Here is a 22,292-nt window from a genome sequence, read left to right as displayed (position 1 = left end):
AAACAAGGATGGATTTTCTAGGGTTTAACTGCTGTTTGGTAGATCTTTTCTCCTCTTGTTTTCTCCAGTTTAATTTTGTTCTCCCTGAGTCTGTTTCCTGTGCTTTCTGAATTTACTTCTTTCCTTGCACACGTGATCTTAGATGTCTGTTGCCCTCTTTTGTTTATTTGTTGTCCTATATTGGCTTTCTCCTTTCAGGCTTTCATCTTTTGTACTGCTGCTATTGGTTACATTGTATTTAGTGCTTTGCAAAAGCGGTTTCATTCTGCTGCAAAAATCTGAATTGCTTATATCTCTTAAATCTGTTCTGTTGTTTTACCAAGAATGCTGTCATAGTATAACAGAAATGATAGAAACATCATATAGATTTTCCTTTTAGTAATAACAGTGTGAAGTGTCAGACAGATAAAATTGCTAAAATTCATTTAAAATTTTTAACCTGCTTATACCCTTCCTGTTTGAATCATCCTCATTCAAGTGAAGAACCTTCTCAAAAAAAAAAAAAAGTAATCTGCCTGCTTGAGGACTTTTAGTATCGCTGCATACTGAATATTGAAATACAAATAGCTAATGTGTCCTTTTTCCATATTCAGAGTACAAGAAACACTATGTAATCTATATAAACTGTTACCAGATAATAGAAATAGGATACTTCCGTGTTTGTTTTTAGGTTTGTGGGTTGGTTGGGTTCTTTTCATTATTATTATTATTATTGTTGATGTTATGGTGGTCATTCTTATTTATTAATGTTGAATTATTTAATTCCCAACCATTCAGCATTAGAAATAGTATCCTGCAAACAATTCCCAGGGGTTCTCCTATCAACGTACTTAGTGACTTTATGGAACCTTAACATTTCACAGGAAATTATTTTAGTGTTAAGCCCAGGATGGAATTTCTCTACAATAAATGTCAGCTGTGTTGTTGCTGTTCTCCTTTTTATGACAGCTATTTTATTACAGTACTCATTGGTTTTAATAGCTTGAGTTCCTATCTTCAAATCTTTACATAGTTTTAGTTTGGATGAAAATCTTTAGACTATTACATTTTATAGCTTTCTAATCTGTTACATCAATGCATTTCTCTGTGCTGTATGTAGGTTTCAGAATACATATTTTAGTATTAAATACATAAAGTTTCTATATTGATAATATCTAGAAAATTATCTTGTACTTGAGCACATTACTTATTTGTAATACTTTATAGCTTCACAGGATAATGCAGTTGGGTGTGATCATCTCTGAGCTCCTGGAAAATGGTTCTTCTGTTATGGTTTGTTTGGAAGATGGCTGGGATATTACTGCACAAGTAAGTTGCTATTAAAACCTTGAAATAACTAAAAATTAAGAAAAAACACTAGGCAATACTTTTTTTACATAAATGATTGATAATTCAATATAGCATTAATAAGTTTCTCTTGTGGCAGCAGAGAAGAAACTAGAATGCATTCATTTATGATTTACACAATAAAATTAAAATGAATTTATTCTGAAAGTCCTCGTGTGTACTGAGAGTTTTAAGGCTTAGATTTTATATCTGACACATAACATAAGAATGAAAGCTGAAAGTTGCCACAACAGATTATTTATCTTTGCATAAACATAGTACACTTCAAGCGCTGGAGGCAGGGAAACAAATTCTTTCTTTTGCTATTCACTTTCCATAAATGAGGTTAGGAGACCACACGCAGGGAGAAAACAATGTGTGTCAAAGGGACTGTGTAATATCTGCTGCGAGGACAGATCACAAGAACAGATAACTCTGCAAAGGTGAATGAAGACCCGCTACCTCATTTAATGGATGCATTGTGTGCATGTAGTTGCTTCATCATTCACATAAACACAGATATCAATAATTCTAGTAAATAAAACCTTCATCTGCAGCCAGCATCATGGTACCAGGCAAACAAACCCACAAAAGAATGTCAGGATAATTATTGGAATCATTGTCAAAAAATGAAGAATGGAGAAGAGGACATACATTGCTGGAAGTTAGAGAAGCCTGTGCTGTATGTTAAAGTCTCCTGAGATGCTGTCTGTACAGACAGTAGCTTGGGAACAGTGCAGAAACTCTAAATAGTGACCCTCAGGACCAATTCTTTAACACTTTCTTTGCTGAGGTAGCTAATACTATTTTATAAATGTTTGTTATCATTATTTTATTAGTAAAAGTGTGTTTATTTCAAATTTAGTCTAAACATTGTAAGCAATATAATGTCTTCCAAAGTCTGTAGTTGCTTGAGTTTGACTTTTGCAGATACCGTAAAGTGTCAATTTAATTGAAGCTTTGTGTGAGATATTGTTTGGTTTGTTTTATAAAAATACTTAATGTATGTGGTATAGTACTTGTAATTGAGTTTATATGAAGGCTTTTGTTTCCTTGGGCTATAAACAGCTTATGGAATGTCTATATTCATGGACTAAAGTGTTCTCCTAACTTATGTCACTCTTAACACAATATATCCTGTCTTGTGCTCTAGGTAGTATCTCTGGTGCAGTTACTCAGTGATCCTTTCTATAGGACACTAGAAGGCTTCCGAATGCTTGTGGAAAAAGAATGGCTCTCTTTTGGTCATAAATTCAGTCAACGTAGTAATCTGACCCTCAATTGTCAGGGTAGTGGATTTGCTCCTGTTTTCTTACAGTTCTTAGACTGTGTGCATCAGGTAAGTCAATCTCTGTCTAATTTTAATTTACAAGAATTCATAAACAAGTGTGTAGATGCCACTATTTCAGATGTTATAGGTAGATAGACTAGTAGCCTTCTCCTACACGATTTGTTAATGTGAGTGGATTTCTCATCAAGAAGAGCTGAAATGATTGCCTAGAGGAGACTAACCCATCCACACAAAACAGACTGAGAGGGATGGTTTGCCTTACGGGTCTTTTAAGGTCATTTATGCAGAGACTGAAAATAAGGTTTTTAAACTTAAGCCTGGCTTTTGGCAGTCTGGAGTACCTTTTTTCAGAAGAAGAAATTGACTGAATTTTAGAACAGTGACTAGATGGTTTTTAATTCGTAGCATTTGATGATGAGCTTTGAGGAGGCCTTGTACTCCATCAGTTCTGGAAACAAGTTTATAAAACAGGGGGAACTGAGATGTTCTTATTTTTATGTACTGCATGTCCAGAAGATGATGAATGCCAACAGTTACATCATGTAGGAAGAAGTTAGTTTAAGGTTACCAACATTTCAGGTTAGTTCTAAACTCTGTCTTTTTTTTTTTCATCTCCACTAAGTAATATAAATGCTCTACAGAATCTCTGTGTATGCAAACACAAAATAGGGCTTGCATAGTTCCTCTTGTATATATGTCTGTCTTTCCCAATTATCTCATTTTTCTTGCTGAAAAGGCTAAAAAGACACCTGTACATTATTAGCCTGTATTAAAATTTATGGATGACTCTGTCTCACAGATGACAATTGTTAAAGAACCATCTTTCTTAATGTGAACAGGCAGTCATATTGAACACTTGCATTAAGTGGACCCTGAAACAGAAGTCTGCAAGTACTTACTCTGAACCTGAGGCTAAGTCCACAGATTAAATAATTTACTAAAGCAATCTTTAGATGTCTATGGGACACTTATGATGAATGAGCTTGTAAGAAGATGAGCAAAGACTTACTGAAGAACATATTGTAGAAAATGTGTCCCAATGCTAAACACCAACAGCCATTATTCGTGATTTCTTGCAAGTTAATAAATCATATAATTGGAATTTGGTTTGGTTCCTACAGCATTCCTCACTAGGAGATGTGACAAATGCTTCTTATTTCTGTTTGATCAATCTGTTTCCAATAGCTGTTTCCCTCAGGTTGACTTTTATTTGAAATGGGGAGGTTTCTTTAAAGAGAATCAGTACTGCATTTTTCATTCAAGTAAGTTGATCTGCCCTCAGATTGCCGTGCTAACTATTCCTGAAAGTCTCTTAAAGTTATTGCTCTTTTTCTGAAGCAGAACAAAACAAATTCTTGGTTCCAATGGTTACAACAGGACAGAATAGCCATGTCTTCCAGTAGTGTAAGCCAGCTGCTTGGTGGTTCGTTCAGTTCTGTATGTAAATCATCTGGTGCTGTATTCTCTCAGAAGTCAGAAGTCTTACCCAGGCTTTAGTGAGCTGACCTGGATAACACTGTCAATTAGTAGAATGGAGTAAACCTACATTTGGTTATAAGTAGTGTAACTTTGAAGTGAATCCCTCCAGCATCTCCCTTACTATTTGTTGATGCTACCGTGGTACATGTATACTACATTTTTTGTGGAAGAAATTAACAAAAAATTCTGCTTCAGATATGTACCAATCACCAGCCCTTAAAAGCATCTGAACTAATGATTCATGACTTAGCATGTAACTATGAAGGTCATCAACTCAGGTGGACTAAATCCAGTCCAAACTAAAACGACAAATGTGTAGTATAACTGCAGAGAAAACATCAGGACCAGCTGCCTCAGTCTGTTTGCTCCTTTTGCTCTGAACTACTTGTTAATGTAGACATAGCTTACATCCTGTTTCTGACCCTGGAAACAATTTGCTCCGGTTTTACTGTAATAAATCTTAAAAGTTGGTATAAAGAAAAGCAAGATATTATCCATGCATACTTTCACAGCATATTTATGTATTTATTCATTTATTTGTAGTCCAGAGATCACATGGACTTTGGAAACAAATGGGTTATTCAGAACAAAGATAAAAAATATTTGGGTTTATTATCATAAAATAGAATGTACCATGTTGTCTTCATGACAAAATTCTTGGGCTCTCTTTATTTTGTTTAACACAGTCTGCAGTTCTAGAAACATGGATTAATGGATTATAATCATCCTGGCTTTAAAAGTTAGCATGAAATGTAAAGTGGAATAATTCCTTGCTGTTAACAACTTTCAGGTATGATTTTGCCTCAAGCTGCAGGGTGCCCAAAATATTCCTACTATGCATGTGAATGTGTCAAGGAAATTGAAGAATGTTGCCTTTGTAATTGCTTTGATGCATGTGACTAGGTATCTGACCCTTCTCAATCTTTCAAGAGGCAATGTAAAGTATACAAGTTATTAACAGATACGTTTTACAGAATGAACTTTATTTGCTGCTTTTTGGTCTTAAACTGTGTCTGCATGCCCTGGCTGCAGCTCTATCAGTAGAAACGTTACCTCCTCCAGGCCATCTGGAGGTATTCGTCACTTCTGTGGTGGGATGCCACCCTTACAGCCTATTCACTAAGGGAAATTAGCCATAGGGTTTTGCTTCTTTTTTTTTTTCTTTTTTTCCCCAAAAGGTAGAAACCTTTTGATAGAAAAGACCATCTTATTTTGATGGGTGTGGATTTAGAATCAGTTCAGCAGATCAAACTGAAGGAGGCAGTAACTTCTCATGAGGAAAGATAGGGCTGTCCAAGGGTTATCACTTTTTTGCCAATGTTATCTTCAGCTAAGAAAGGCCATTGGAACACGGCTTTACTGCATAATTAGTGTAATATAGATAATATAGATTGGACTGTTAATAGAAAAAAATCTTTATGCTAACTGGCTTAGATTGCTATTTAGAATGCAACTCTGATTAAGTTTTCTTGAAATAGACTTATGAAAATTCCTAACTTGTGATGGCATAGGATTGACTTACCAAATTCTTACAGTATGGTTGTAAACTCCAGGGAAATTACTTTTGAAGTTGAGTTAAAGGATGAAGTTTCATAGGCATTTACTGTGAAAAATAAAATTACTTATCATTTGTACTTGCACATTTCTGCTAAATTTCATTGGGTTTTGTGCAACTTTTTAGACAGCTATAGAATCCAATTAGACTGCAACAACTTGACCCTGAAGTGTAATATATTATGATGAGTTTTTAAAAGTTTCCTATTCACTGGAAATAAACATTTGGGCTTTTCATAATATTTTTAACCATTATAGTCTCAACATATTAGGTGTAGTAAGAAAGTCACCATAGAGACATTATGTGCATTAAGTATCATGGGTTAAAATAAAGATACAGAGAAAACAAATGAAGCAGTGATTCCTAAATTAGAACTGCATCATCTTGTAAAAAGTCATTGTTTATGCCAATATCTCCAGGTGTCAGCTGAATTATTAATGCAAAATCATTCTTTCACAATAGCAGCATCTGGCAGATACTCTCTGCTTCTAAGATGACTGAGTTTATGAAACTGATGTCTGTACGGGAAGTTTTTCTTCTGTACCTGTTCAGTAATTTATTAAATATAATTTAAACACTAATTTTAAGCTCAGTAAGGATCTCTGCTACAGAACTGTGTGTATGAGGAAGTGTGTGCTGACCCCAGAGTAGATGTATGCAGTTGTTCCAGTGTTTACAGGAGTAGTCTTTCAGTGATGAATAGCACAGGACATTTTGGAGTACTAAGTTTTTTACTTAAACTAAGAAAACATTGATATGTAATGTGATTACAAAATCAAAATTTATTGGAAAACTAAGGAAGGCTGACGGATGTCTTAAGATTATTAAAGGCATTTAGGAGATATTTAAGTTAATTTGGAAAATGGTGATTTGAAAAAGAAGTCTAATATTGTAATTAGAGAAACTCGGTATTTTGGAAATACCTGTTGGTTTACTCAAGTTTTTAATGTTCATATGTTATGAAGATTGAAGTATTTTAAAAGATAAAGCAATTGTAATTGTCAAAGATACCCTGTCACTGCAGACTTATCTTTCTAGGTGGTATGTGTTAAAATTGTAAAGTATAAAACATTGCTTCTAATTTATATCTTAATTTTTAATATATGTCTTAAAGTCAATGAATTAAATGGCAACAAAGAGCTATCAGAGAGAAACCAGCTGTATTTAACCTCACCCTAAGTGGTTATGTTGCCTACAACAATAAAAATATTTTGTTTATTTTTCATTGCCTAAATGAATGCAAGTGTTTGCTCCTGTGTTAAATTTCTAATTTATGACTTCTGATGTTGGAGCTGTGTTTTATCAGGACCTTTTTTTCCTGATAGCTCAGCCATGCTTTAAATTTTTCAGACTGCACTGTAGCTAAACAAATCATCAATAACAGTAGTCACTTCACCTAGCCGTGGCATCTGTCCCACCACCAAGTGTCTTGAAATCAGCTGTAGCTATTAAAACAGTCAATAACTACAATACTCATGTTTGTCAAAGAAATTATTTATAGTTGTTTTCAATTAAAAAGGAAATGATATTATTTTAAGTTCTAGTTGCTTGTAGTTCCAGAAATCTCAGAAATGGGTCACTCACAACATCTTGATCCATGGCAGGATTTTATTATATTCTTATAATTCTTCAAATGCACTAAAATAATTATTGGACCTTAAGTGGGAATGATGACCCTGTATAATTTGTGTCAAATAGCAGAATTTAGTCTTTCCTTCTTACGATATATTAAAGAAACTTTTCCTTAGGCAAGGTGGAAGATGCATACTGAACTACCTTTATATGTGTGTATATGCATCTAAATGCACACAGGTATGCTGAGCCTTTTGGATTTCAGCTCAGAAGTACATATTGTCATTTTTGAACAGAATTAGTGTACTCATATTTTAATGTAATACAGTCCAGAATAAAATGTTTTCTTTTTTTGCAAGGACAACTAAAAAGTTACTTTATCTACGAAGTTCTTAGAGAACAATTTTTATGAGGGGGAAAGTGGGGAAAGTGTGTGTATATTGAACTGAGGTTTCTTAAAGTATCTTAGTGTTTGAAATGCCTAGCTATAAGCCTATACTGAGAGATTCTATGACTGAAATGCTGTGTATGTTTATAGATCCTTTCAAAGGATTTTCCTGTCACTGTTGTACGTTCAGTAGATAACCTTTCTTGCTAAACACATACTTGTTTTCTTAATTTAGCTGGTTGGGGTCTTTTCTGAACGGGCACATGTGAAAATCTAAACATCAAGGAGCTTCAAGTAGTTTAATACTAGTATCCATAAGTACTTAAAAAATGTTTCTCTCTTGAGGCACTGATAAATAGAGATCAGAGAGAAAAGTTGGAATGGGAAAATGAGACTGGTGAGACTAGACATGGGAAGGTTGCAGAACTAAAGGTATTTTACAAGTTTGATGTGAAGCTAGACAAAGCACAGTGGAACATACTTCAAATGTGAAATTTAATCAGCAGGTTTTTTTGATTGCAAATTATACTTTGGCATTTATAGTTAATTGCCATGCCTAATTTAGAAAATAAAGATCACAATTCATAAACTTATTGGAAGAGTAAATTTGTAAATTAACACATCAAAGTTCTGTGAGCAATAGCTCATGAAGTTAAACTGCAGAATCTTAAAATTTATATTAAGTATAAATATCATCAATAAGTAATGCTAAATATTTTGGCATGAATATTAACCTTAATGCTTAAAATCTTACACCAGGCTCTTTCTGATAATGTTCAAGAGGAAGCAATGGTAAAGAGTTTATTATCCCAAACTATGATATTATTATTTATTACATATCTATTTGTATTATCCCTGAATATCCTCTTTTTTTCTCTCTCTTTTTTAGATTCATAACCAATACCCAACAGAGTTTGAGTTCAATCAATATTATCTGAAGTTTCTGGCTTTTCATCACATATCAAATCGATTTAAAACATTTCTTCTGGATTCTGACTATGAAAGACTGGAACATGGTATGTGTGATGTTTGTTTATTGCATATAATTCTGTAGTTAGTATTTTTCTTGTCAATATTTGGTCTCAAAAACTTGCCTGGTTTGAGATGGACCAGTAACTGTATGATGATGATGCAATGAATTACACTTCAGGAATATAAAGGAAAATGAAGGTGAAGAACATGTAGAATGTTCTGAATGAGTAATTCCCGAGCCATGCCACTGGATGAGACCAAGAGAAAGTGGGAGAAATTAGTGCCATGCCTTAGGGTTTTTAGAAATTTATCCACATGGTTCAGTTTGCCCTACTAAATACCTTATTTTAAAAGAAAGTAAGTTGTTGGGGATCCTTCACAGAGTGCGTGACATTTCAGGAAAGGAAAGCCTTTCTACCTATTATCTTTCCTTTCGTTCTTTGGCGTTCTCTGCAGCGTTTCTCTCCTGTATTTCCTTTTTACTCTGTCGTGTGCAACCTTACTGGTTCTAAGGCCTTATCTACATTCAGAGCTCTCTTAATAAGACTTCATAACCATAGTTGAGGCTGTTCTTGGACCTTGTTCACCAAGCAAAACACTTAAGTGCTCTTTTCACTGTTTGATGGGGTGTTTCTCATGGCATATGGTCAGTGCTTTTCTTCAAAACAGATGTAACTGTGGAACAGACTACTAAACTTGAGCAATCATTTCATTTCAACCAAAAGTTCTTTTTTTTCCTTCCCCAAAACGAGTTAGCAAGTAATTTCAGGGTGCAGCTGACTGAGCAGATTGGAAGTGATGGTGACCTCAGTTAGTGGGGAGCAGAAGCAGTTAGCAGAGCTGCAGGCCGAAAGGGACGTTCATAAATACATTCAAGTATTTCAGGTTTAGCAAAATGCAAGGCTACTGTATATCTAATAATACAAAATTAAAATTCTACCAATTCATGGCAGAGTGGCAGTTGCAAAGTGTATACCAGTTGTTTTGTAAAATACAACCTCTTGTTGCAGTGCCATCTGATAGTAGATTTTACTGTACATTTAGTCTGTGAAATTCCTTTTAGCTACATTTCACTGTTTGTTATGTATTGTCCTAACCTATTTGTTTGCTGCTGTTATTTTCCTTAGGGACATTGTTTGAAGATAAAGGAGATAAACATGCCAAAAAAGGAATCTGTATTTGGGAATGTATTGAAAAGATGCACAAAAGGAGCCCTATTTTCTTCAATTACCTCTATGCCCCTGCTGAAATAGAGGTATGATTTAAACAAAACAAACAAACAACCCCGCAATCCCAAAAAACCCACAAGTAGTTTGTTAATCTGAGTGATTTTTTGTATACATTTTGATATCTTAGTTGTTCTGAAATGAATTAAGCGTTTGGTAGACAAAGTTGACCTGACTTGATTGACTAGAGTAGTGCTTATTCTGTCTTCTTAGCTGCAGAAAAATCCTCTAAAGGGACAAATTCTGGAATAGGTATTTATACATCCTTATGATGTATAAATACCTATTCCAGAATGTATAAATGATGTATAAATACCTATTCCATTCCTTATGATGTAAGTGAGGATCTTTGTTTGCTTTCATTTAATTAAATGAATAATTATAAAAATTATCTTAAAGCTTTCCCTAATTATTTAAAAAAAAAATACATGCTACAAACCACAGGGTAAATAAGTTTAGAGTTGTTATGGGATACATTTCATAATGATCTGATTGAATCACACTGTCTATATCAGTGTCTCATGCAATAATGGATGTCTACTACATTAGATAGTGTCTTGAGAAATTATATAAAATTCACAATGCATCATAGAATTCTGCAATACCTGGGGAAGAAGCAGTCAAGATATCTGAGGAACTGCAAGAACTGTTCTTACTGTAGTCCTGGAGACAAGGCTGGTTAAAGATATTCCTGCTATCCACTGCCCCACTCTTCTGCTTTGGCAGTGACTGTCACCATGATAAATCATTTGTTTACAAGTTTACACTGCTGGTGACCAGAAAACATCAGGATGGGACCATCTCCACTGTCTTGGAAGCCATGGCACCACTGATATTTTTTGGGTGTTTCTTGGTTTTCCTTTTTCTCAAGTTGCTTCACCACATTGTGTCTAAGCATGCATAGTGTCTTGCATTCAAATTGGCTTTATAAACTGATGTGGAGTCTGCACCAGATCCCTATTGCAGTCAGCAGTGCAACCCCCTTCAACCCACACACATGAACCATATACACACATACCTACACTCATAAAGTGGTGGTGAGAGAGAGGAGTGAGAAAACAAGAGGGTGACATTCAATGGAAAGTGCTTCAGCTGTCTTAGTTTTAGAGAAACATCTGCTTTCTCTGTGGAATCATCGTTGTAATGAACTTGTAGCTTGATGGACTGCTCATTCTCTATATGTTTTATTCATTTTACCATAAGCAGTAGCCTGATTAGTAAGCAATGAAGGGTAGCTTTCAATACCTTGAAAGTGTTTTTTCTCTTTTTCAGAATAAACTATTTTTCCTCATATGAAATGGTGTCATAGCAGCAGAATTAGTCATTGTGATTGAGCATCACCCTTGTGACTTTAAAATTGCCTGTTCATCTGAGGCAGTAATTGCCTTTACATTAGGTGCATGCTAACTGAAAGTTTCACATTATTTTTTAAAAGAGATCTGTTTTAAACTACACTCAAAAATCTACCTCACATTGCTGTGTTTTTTCCAAATGGTGTGTCCACCTACATTATATAACCTGTCTCCTTTCTCTGATGGTAAAGACTCTTGACTTTTCTGCTGAGAAAAACTGATGGGTGGTTGCTGTTGAGTGCCTTTTGCATCTTTAACAGGAGGCACAAAGACTGTGAGCTTACCAATTGCATATGCTGAGTTAGAGTTCTTGGTAGGCACCTGGTTTAACAGAAGGATAAAAGTGAGCAGTATATTCCCAAAGCTAGTATTAGTTTTAGCTTTTGATTTGACTGAACCAGTATCTTGCTGTGGAAGTTATTGAACTGTAGCACTACTCACCCCGTACAATGTACTGTTCGATTTACACTAGTCAAGAAAATACAAGCTTTGTATTTTAGCTCTGAAGCACAAACTTCTGTGATTCTAATAAAACTTTGTTTCAAATAGGCACTGAAACCAAATGTAAATATGTCCAGCCTCAAAAAGTGGGATTATTATGTAGAAGAGATCTTGGCTACAGGTCCTTCCTATGATTGGACCATGGTAACTGCAAAATGCAGTGTTGCAGACGAAGCTGACCAAACTGATGGTTCACTCTCACAGACTAAGAGGAAAATAGTATGGCCATGTTATGATGATGTTAAAAAAATACAACCTGATGCCATCAGCAGCCTTTTGAATGTAAGTACATCTGATACACAGAACAGTTAAGTTCTCTGATGCTCATGAAATTAATGTTTACTTTTTGGTTAGGTTATTGTTTTATAGATAGACTATTAAAAGGATTGTGATAGATGTCAAAACAGGTATTTAGTAAAACTGAGTGGTTGATCTTGAAAAGTGATGTTTGGTCTGAGAATCAGTCAGGCTTCCTGCAGAGTTTTCGTTGGTCTGAATAAATACTATTCAGGAAGTACCCTTTAATACTTCTTAATAACTATGAAAAAGCCAATTGTGGATTCATTGTTTCCACTTTATAAAATAATAATGTGGGGAGCCTTTTATAAGATATACAGAAACTGTTATTTCAATTTGGGCAAATGTTGAATCTCGATTTCTTGTCCTTTCTGCTCAGTTTAAAGTAGGTGTGTAGTAAAATGACAGATTTCCAGACAGATCAGAAAACAGAATCTGGCAGCTTTGTGTTATCAACACAAACATAACTGAACGTCTTGGCCCAAAATTCTCAAAAAAAATTTCCTTGATTGCTCTTAGTTTATTCATGTTTACTAGGAACAAATTAATTAATTTGAATTCTTCAGAATATTTTGCTGCTTGACATGTAAGTTTGATGTTCACTTTTTCTTGTTTGGGTTCATGTAGGCTGCTTGGGTTTTATCCTTTCTTAGAAGATGAAAAAGGATCCCATTATCATTATAATTGTAGTTATTTAGAATTATTTAGCACCTGTATTTTCTTAAATACTTGGTGTTTGATTGTAATTAATTAACAGTCCTAATATTTAGATTGTAATCTTAATTGATAACTCAGGAGAATGACATGGGCATTTTTTTAACTTCCTGGACCTATTGTTTCGAGCCACCTGCATATACAGATTTTTATTCTGAAAACCCTTTGCAGACTTTATATTAAAATAATAGTTGCAATGCTTGGAAAATTAATATATGCTGTGGGTACCCAAACTCCCCCAAACGCAGGATGATTTTTAGCAAAGTCTCAAAGCAGGAAGTTTCTGAATGGATTTGCGTCCTTGAGGATAGGCTTGTTTTTACTAGAGGGTTAGCTTTGTTCTGGCACAGTTCTTTGTTCTTTCAGTTCATCCCTTCCAATCATAAGTGATCAAGGCCCAATTTTAAAGAAGTAATAAAAGAATCACTTGTAAAAGTCCCCTTGACTCAAGATAGCCAGAATTTCTTAGAACTCATGATTTCACAAATGAAAAGAAAGGACAGTGTCTCAGCAGGGGTCATATCAGGGATTCTTCAGCAAAAAAAGAGAGCTTTTTTATCAGGTAACTAGAGGCCAGAAATACATCGGGAGTATAACAATGATGTTCTGCATTTCTTCCTGGGATAGATGCCAAACTACCCATATCCACAACAGTGAGAATCTGCCATATAACAGGGAAATTAGCCATATTCTATTCCAAAGATTTGTGGGTCAGGTTTTATAGAGTTTAAATGTTATTTGTGAATTAGATTATAGTAATAAAAGATCGTGCTGGAGAGGAACATTTGGAAAACTTTTAAGAGGTTGTGTAAAAGTTACAAAAATATTCTAAGTTTAAAAAGCAAAGTGAACTTTCTTTTTAAACAAGTTGTTGATTTAGAGCTATTGCTGATGCAGGAGATCATAAATCCATTGAGAATGTATTGGTATCCAAAAAATGTTTGAACTGAGACCATATTTAGCAATGGTAAATTATTAGGGAAGATTGATTCTCCCTTAGTTTGTAATGACAAGACCAAATTTGTTCTAAAGATAGATTTCAATTGAAAGCTAGATAATTCTCTTCAGAATGTAAAGCTGAAATAGAGAAGTTATCAAGTGTCTTAATTCAGAATTTTCCTTGGTAGAATGCGGTGCTTTTCTATTGAGACCAAAGGTGTAATTTTTTAGCAGTGAATGTTCTATTGTGTTTTAAGTATCTAACAACCCACCTCCAGCCAGCTGTGTGTGATGGCTCCATGGTTTCTATAAAACCTTATATGTTTATGAGTTTGGGAAAGTTAGCCAGTCTGCACATTTCATCCTTTTATTTCTAAATGAACCAGAAAACAAATATGAGTTAGGTTGTTTAAATCTAAAATTCTCAAAAGTGTACTTTGGAGCCATAAATGTTCAAAAGTAGCTCCAAACAGAAGTGCTTCCCTTTAAGACCATTTTCTCATGGCCTTTCTGCATGACAGAAATCAGAAGCAAGGTACCAAGAGTTAAGAGTAACTAACAATCCATTTTTGAAGAAAATGAAAGGTAATTGTAAAACAGCACACCTGTTCCTCTATTTTCTTTCTCAGAGAGTAGTTGCAAATCGTTTTAAAATAATTTCTCCACAAAACTCAAAAAACAACTCATTTGACAGGAAGTTTGAGGTTCCTGTTGGTTCTGTGGGGTTTTTTGTTGGGTTTTTTGTTTGATTGTTTGTTTTTTGGTTGATTGTTGGGGTTTTTTGTAAGCTTTCCTTGATTGTCAAATTCAGTAATATTAAACTACAGTGTAGCACATCCAAGAGCTACGTCTTCAGTAAAGGCTGAAGTTCTGGGTTAAACATTTCCCATAGAGACTAGCTCTTTAAATGATCTAGCTTTATACATATTGACTTCTGCTTCTATAAGTCTGGGCAACAGGAGATGAACTTGAAAGATAAATTTAAGGAATTTCAAGGAAATGTAGCACTTCGTAGTCCATTCCACACATGGCAGGAAAAGAAATCTGATTTCAGTAAAATCTAAAACTGAGGGGACAAGAGTAAAGCTTAGTGATTTATTGCCATGTAAGGTTTTTACATGGGCTTTGTTAAAGAAGAATTTATTCCTAACTTTTCAAGTTATATATAGGAGATTGTTACAAGTTTTTCATTTTAAGTTCTGGAAGCAGCACTCACTGTGGAGCCAAAAAAGAAGGAATGTGATTTAGTTGCTAAGTTACATGTTTCACTTACTTCCAGATTCTGCAGAGAAACTCAGAAGTCAAGACTAGGACAGAAAGAGAATAATCAGATTTTAAAACCTGACTTTTAGCACTAAAGAGCTTCTATCCTTTTGTAGCAACTTCTAAAGTCTTTGTGTAAAAGACTGTGGTAAATTGGTTCAGTTGTATGTGTCCCATCAGGAAGCGTTTTACACTCAGCACTTTGAAAGAGGAACAAGTAATCTGTCTGACTCATGTTTACCTTTCCTTATCTTTGTATCACCTATGAAGATACTCCAGTCAAAACTATTCCAGTTTTATTTCTGGCAGGAAGTATCCCATAATATTTAATGTATATGTGGCTTTCAACTACTACTAGTATTTAAAACTTCCAGTTTGATTCCTGCTCTTAAGCCAGATTTTATATTTAGTTTTTAATTTTCTAATTTACCTTCAGCAAGGAAGAGTTTGTAGCAGCATTTTGTTGCTGTTACACTGCTTTTTTATTTTCACTTCAGAGTTCAAAATATAGTTCAGGTGTAAGTTTCCTGGTCAAAATGTTTTTGTACTTTAAAAAATATAGCAATTTTCTCTAAGTCTGTTAATCAGTGACAGTTTCCTGAAGAAACTGCTATTCTAAAAGATCAATAGGAGTTGGAGAATATTATAAAATCTACTTTAATATTTTGGTATCATAGAAGAAAATGAAATCAGAGACTTACTGTCTCTACTTCGAAAATAAATGTCTTGGATTTTAGTTGGATTTCATATAGCATGGGAATTCTCTGGCCTATGACAGTTTTTTATTCCATCATCAGTTCTTAATTGGATTTGCCAAATTGGGTTTTTAATTTGATTTCATTAAGAATCAGAATTTCATAACACTACAGTTTTTGAAAATAATTATATAGAAAGGAAGCATGACAAAAAATATGGACCGTGCATCAAAATAATGACAAATGTATCAATGAGTACTGAAAAGTAATCATAATAAAATTTCCTCTTTTTCCTCAACTTTTCATGCACTGTCTTATTAACAGGAAGTGACCCTAACTGGAGGTTATCAGCATAGGTCATATTCCCAAGTTCCACAACAAGAACATATTGTTACAGTTTGGCATCCAAACTGAATAAATCTTTCTTTTTCATTTCCTTATTTTATTACGGCTTTGTATCACATTTTATACACCAGGATAAATGTTAATATTGGCAATGCACAATGTTGCTGTCACAGCACAAAATTTCTTCTTTGTAAATATTTATATAAAATACAGCCTATCCTTATCATTGTCATGTTTGTATTATGGCAGCTAATGTTGGATTTTGTGTGTTCAGGAGAACTGGCAGAAACTTGAAAGCACAGTGGCTCCTCCAACCTGTGACATGCAAGGAGAATGACCTGGCTGGTGCTGTACTTAGTCACCTCTGACTCCTGAATCTGGTTGATTACTGTTTATAGCTGGTTTGACTGAAATTTTTTAACTTGGCTGGGCAACATGGCCTAAAGGTTCACTTGTGTCAAAAGTATTTTCTAGAAAATAGTTGTATAAAAATGATTGCCAAGAAGTTAGACATGTTTATCCTTAAGAAAATCCTTCTTGTTTGTTACAGGAAATCGAAAGGTTGGAAAGTAAATTAAATCAGAGCCCAGAAAGGTGGCAGCTTTTGTGGGAAAGGGTCAAAATGAATCTAAAGGATGACACCAGACAAGACAATGTAAGTAGTAAAAGAGCTCATCCAATAGAATAATTACATTCCTGCTATATTGGCTACCTGTGGCACTGGAAAAATCACCTTATTTCTTGGAGTAAAATACTGCTTTTGAACAATGTAGTGTGTTGTTCTAACCCATGACACTGGCCCTGTATTTCTGCATGTAGAAACATAGATTTATGCTTGTGCTATTTATCTAATTACTTATCCAGAGTAGATTAAGACATGCAGACAAAATGAGCCTGAGCATTTTACTAACTCAAAAATTTATGACTTTGTATATTTAAAAGAATCTTACTTCCTGAAAGTAGCCAAAAGGACATCACAGAGTTTCAGAGCTGAGTAAAGATATTTCCATATCTAAATGGAATTTTGGAATTGCAGATTTAAGTAAAGGTAGGAAGTGTTTCTGCTTGTGCTCCCAATTCTTGAATACTGTAAATAGCATAGCTGTCAATATAGGTATTTTCCAAGTCAAAAGCTGTGTCTTTGCTACTACATGCACTAGGAAGAATGTTAGGTACTGTTTTTTGTGAGCTTTCCGTGTAAACTTGGCACGCTCTTAGCCTGTCTTCAGACGAGAGGTGCTGCAGCCCTCTAATTATCTTTGTGGCTCTCCCCTGGGCCTGTTCCAACAGTTCCATGTCCTTCTTACATTGAGGACTCCAGAATTGGACACAATACTCCAGGTGGGGTCTCACAAGAACAGAGTAGAGGGGGAGAATCACCTCTCTTGACCTTCTGGCCATGCTCTTTTGGATGCAGCTCAGGATACGGTTGGCCTTCTGGGCTGTAAGCATGCATTGTCGGCTCATGTTGAGCTTCGGATCCAACAGCACTCCCAAGTCATCCTCTGCAGGGCTGCTCTCTATCACATCATCTCCCAGCCTACATTGATGACAAGGATTTCCCTGACCCAGGTGCAGGAGCTTGCACTTGGCTTTGTTGAACCTCATGAGGTTCACGTGAGCCCACTTCTCCAGCTTGTCAAGGTCCCTCTGGATGACATCCCATCCTTCTGGCATGTCAACTACATCACTCAGCTTGGTGGCATCTGCAAACTTGCTGAGGGTGCACTCAACCTCACTGTCAATATCATTGATGAAAATAGTAAATAGAACTGGTCCTAGTGTGGACACCTGAGATACACTAGTTGTCACAAATCTCCATCTGGACATCGAGCCACTAACAACTACTCTCTGGATGTGACAGCCCAACCAATTCCTTATTCAACAAGCAGTCTTCTCATCAAATCCGTATCTCTCCAGTTTAGAGAGAAGGTTGCTGTGGAAGACTGTGTCAAAGGCTTCAGGGAAGATGAGACAGATTACACCCATTTTCCTGTGACCACCAATGTGGTCACCCCATCATAGGAAGGTTGGTCAGGCAGGATTTGCCCTTGGTGAAGCCGTGCTAACTGTCTTGAATCACCTCCCTGTCTTCCATGTGCCTGAGCATAGCTTCTTGGAGGATCTGTTCCATGATCTTCGCAGGCACAGAGGTGAGGCTGACAGGTCGGTAGTTTCCTGGGTTGTGCTTTTTACCCTTTTTTAAAAGGGGAACAATGTTGCCCTTCTTCCAGTCACCAGGGACTTCCCCTGGCCTCCATGACTTTTCATATATGCTGGATAGTGGCTTGGCAACCACAGCAGCCAATTCCCTCAGGACTCTGGGATGCATCTCATCAGGTCCCATAGACTTATAAATGTTCAACAATTTAGGTGTACTTTATGCCCTAGACATATTCAAGATGAAGAAAGTTTAACCCCAGCTAAGCAAAGGATTTCTTTTTTATTGCATTGGAAGCAGAAAAGAAAATGCAGGTATGAGCATACCTGATATCAGGCTCCTGTCCTAGCTGTTTTTTAAGGATTCTCAGATAAGTGCATAGCTAAGGTCAGCCTCAGAGAACTCTATCTCTAGAATGCTATCACTTTGATTAAGACCAAATTCAGGATCCTTCTTGTTGCCAGCTTATTGAGATGCTGCTAAAATTATTTGCATCTATGTAGTAGTTGTGGAAAGTACTCTTTCTTTCCTTCTTTCCAGTTCCTTCCCTTCCCTATCAAATTAGGGAAATTTATTGTATCCAAATGTCTGAGTAGTCCTAGATGCTTCTGAGAACACAAGGAAAGCATTGTTCTAGATTACATCACTGGAATATATAAGGCTTTTCTGAAATACTGATTTCTCACACCATGTGAACCCTTAGAAAGTCACTGAATTGCCATCCCTCTGACCTCTTTTCTGCTTATAAAAATTCACAACTTACATGTTGTACCATATCATGTCACTATAATATTTAGACAGACTGTGAATGCAGACCCACTGCATTACTTTTTTCTTTTCTTTTCTTTTATTTCTTTTTTTTAGCTCCGGAGACATCCTCCTGGCTCCTCAGGGATGATGTCAACTAATCTACATTCCTATCAAAAGAAGTCTGTGTTGGAAATACCTGACAACAGCAGGGTCAGCGAGGAGCAGAGTGCAAGCATTACTCCCTCTAATGGAGTAGATAGAAGAACAACTACGCTATACAATCATTTCACATCAAAGAACGATGAAAACAGGTGAACTGAAAAAGTATAGAGTATTTAGGAACCTTGTATTGGATTGGTACGAGTCTCTGCCTTAGGAAAAAAGAAATTTATAGGCACAGAATGCTCTGTGACTTTTTTTATTCCTCCTTTGTGGTTTTGGTCACATTTAGCTGTCTTGATGGATGGGCATCTATCTCATTGCAGTATCTTTCAATCTTTCAATCTTTCCCTTTATATGCTACCAGAATACTGAAACAGTGTTTATTAGTGTACAACAGTTACCAATAATCGAACCATTGTTTTAAAACCAGTTTTTTTAACTGCAGTAAAATTAGTGTTTGAATGTGTAGTCCTTTTCAGGATTTTACGTATCACCAGTACTCCTATGGAATCACATGCCATTTGTATTTTCTGTACCTTTCAGATCTTTTGAAGGTACGCTGTACAAAAGAGGAGCTTTACTAAAAGGTTGGAAACCTCGTTGGTTTGTGCTGGATGTGACAAAACACCAGGTAAGAACTTTGGGGATTTTTATAAAGAGTGATAACTGTATAACATATAATTATAAAAGACTCTTTGGACTGGAAGTTGGGCCCAAACATTTTTTCCCTGCTGTATACCTTAAGGGAAAATAGCCAAGTAGAGTGTGAGGACATTTCCTGAGCATTGTGCTATAATACCAATACAAGAGATTTTTTTTAAAACACTGCTGTGGCTGTCATTAAGCAATTAAATGGTGAGTATAATTTGCCCTTTAATATGACCTCTTTAGTCTCCAAAAGAACTAAAACTATTTCTGAAATAGAGTCTGAAAACCTTAGAAGGTAATTTCTAGAGTGCAATTGGGATGCTGAGAGCTAATATGACAACTAGTAGCAATACTCCATTCATAGGAGTATTTTAGATTAGTCATAGATTGGTCATAGTGATGTAAATTTAATAGCAAAATTATTCATAAATATTATAACAAATCATTGTACAACAAGAAGAACCAGAGAGGATCCATTGTTCTTTAACATTTTACCCAATTCACAATGTATGCTGCATTCTTCAGTGAAAATTTGTGGTTTCATGTACTTTAAATAATGTTGGGTTGCCAGGCAGAAATCTTCATTGACCCAAATATTCCACACAGCATGGGTTGTAACCTCTAAGACTCCTGTGCTTTTGTGTAAAAGTATTAATGTAATCAATACACTTTAAAAATATGTAATATAAAGACGGTCATCTTTTAAAATGCTAATTAAAGATTTCTAGATTCGTGTGGTAAACTATCAACAAGTGTGCTGATTATAACTACTTTTCCTGATATTCAAGAGCAAATGTTCATTTTGCAGATGAAAAAATACTTTAACATAATTTGGATAGCCAAATATCCTCCCAAGTATCATAGATGTAGGAGAAAGGCAGGTCTTAGTTGGAAATCTGTTGTTTTATGTTTGCTATAAAGGTTTGATTTACTGTTTCACATTGGTTTGTAGAAATTACCTATTTTCTTATCTATTTATTTATTGGAAAGCAAGTATCAAATTTTCTCAGTTTACAGAGTGGTTAACATTAATATCAAAGTATCTTTGCAAGGAGTAAAAATAAAAAAAGCAAGTTTCATTCAGCCACTAAGTGCAGTATAGGAAAATGTGTTTTCTATGTAGTTTATAATTATCTAAAATTATACTTCAATTTTTGCGGATTATTGAAATTCTTGAAATATAGAGAATATATGTTCTGTTAACTCTTTGGAGAAGAAAAGCTTTTTTGTTAGTTTCAACATAATGAACGGGGAAAAGGTGGTTCCTGTTAGAAAAACTGATAAGGAATGCTGAAACCTAAAGACCAGGTTCTGCTTTCATCCTTCATACATCCTCTGCCCAGGAGCAATGCATGACTATTTCAAGCTTTTCAGCTCTGAAATTCTGGTGCCAAAATGCTCCTCCTTCAACTCCATGTCTGCACAGGAGGAGATGGTGGAGACTTTGCTATTAACCAGAGATATCTAATAGAAGACTGGTCAGCTAAGGGCTATCAGCAGTCCCACCATCTTGTATGTACCAAACCAATGGCTTCTGTCTATTGTGTCTTAGAAATTTCCTATGTCCCATGTCCTTGAGTCATCGTAATAGTTCTGCTTGCCATGCTTCTAAGATGTACCCAGGAAAGGTGAAAAAGTGGTGAAAATTCTGACTAAATAGTGTATTTGGATTTTTTTTTTCTCTCATGTGATCTAGCTGCGATACTATGATTCTGGTGAGGATACAAGCTGTAAGGGACACATAGACCTTGCAGAAGTAGAAACTGTGATTCCTGCTTCTCCAACAATTGGAGCCCCAAAACATGCAAGTGAAAAGGCATTTTTTGATGTAAGTATATCCGGACTTTACTCAATCTTTATGTGAAACTTTTTTTTCTTACTGTGTTTAATCTACTGCTTTCAGTCCTGCTAGAAGGTATGAGCTAGGAAGGAGCTGTCATGGCAACTCAAGACAAAAAAGCTTTACACAGCTAGCATCTGGCCCCCACTCTCTACATTCAGACCCAAGTAATAGATCTATTAGTTTAAAGTTTGTAAGTTTCTTTTTCTATTTTGTGTGTTGATTTGTTAGTCTTTGTGTTCTTATTTTTCCTTTGCAGTTGAAGACAAATAAACGCGTATATAATTTTTGTGCCCAAGATGCACAGAGTGCTCAACAGTGGATGGATAGGATCCAGAGCTGCATTTCAGATGCTTAGAAAGGAAAAATGTTCCATGATAAAGACACGTTAAAAGCACCTCTTCCTGTAAGAAGCTAAGTTCTGAAATGTTGCTGACAGACAACCAGCCATAAAAGTTCATAATATGCTAAAGTTCTTTTTCTGTCAAATAATTATAACCACTGTAACTGCTACTTTTTTTCTGCAGGGAGGACTTTGAAAAATAATAATCCATTTATCCTGAATTTTCACTTCAGTACAATTCCTAACTATAAAGGTGGGCTGTATTTGCACTACAATCTAATTCTGGTTTTCTCATTTTAGAGCTGTTTCATTAGGAAATGTGTCAAAAGGAAACTGTAGAAATTTTCCCTCCAACAGGAAGTGTATTTTCACTTGATTTTTGAACAGAATGTTCTTATTTCCAAGCTAGTCATGAATAAGAGGGAACATGCCTACAATTCCTAAAAAAAATAAATTAAATTAAGATTGTGAGT

The 22,292-nt window shown here is 35.4% G+C and overlaps 1 protein-coding gene across 4 annotated transcripts in view; it reads left to right on the top strand.

Annotated features, from left to right (window-relative positions):
- SBF2 (SET binding factor 2) overlaps positions 1-21,922 on the top strand; it is a gene marked incomplete at its 5' end in the record, with an annotated part of 253,439 nt that extends 231,517 nt beyond the window's left edge. For all 4 annotated transcript variants that reach the window (XM_084263410.1, XM_084263409.1, XM_084263407.1 and 1 more), the window contains 10 exons: positions 1,207-1,308; positions 2,480-2,665; positions 8,501-8,627; positions 9,711-9,838; positions 11,711-11,944; positions 16,466-16,570; positions 18,941-19,137; positions 19,532-19,619; positions 21,333-21,464; positions 21,736-21,922. In XM_084263410.1, the coding sequence (XP_084119536.1) occupies positions 1,207-1,308; positions 2,480-2,665; positions 8,501-8,627; positions 9,711-9,838; positions 11,711-11,944; positions 16,466-16,570; positions 18,941-19,137; positions 19,532-19,619; positions 21,333-21,464; positions 21,736-21,834 (1,398 nt within the window). In that variant the 3' untranslated portion in view covers positions 21,835-21,922. The remainder of the gene's footprint in view (positions 1-1,206; positions 1,309-2,479; positions 2,666-8,500; positions 8,628-9,710; positions 9,839-11,710; positions 11,945-16,465; positions 16,571-18,940; positions 19,138-19,531; positions 19,620-21,332; positions 21,465-21,735) is intronic.
- Between the last annotated feature and the right edge of the window lie 370 nt (positions 21,923-22,292).

This window comes from Gallinula chloropus, assembly GCF_964237585.1.
Source record: "Gallinula chloropus genome assembly, chromosome: 4".
NCBI classification, from domain to species: domain Eukaryota; kingdom Metazoa; phylum Chordata; class Aves; order Gruiformes; family Rallidae; genus Gallinula; species Gallinula chloropus.
Note: the sequence above shows the minus strand (reverse complement) of the source record. Positions and strands in the feature narration are given on the sequence as shown.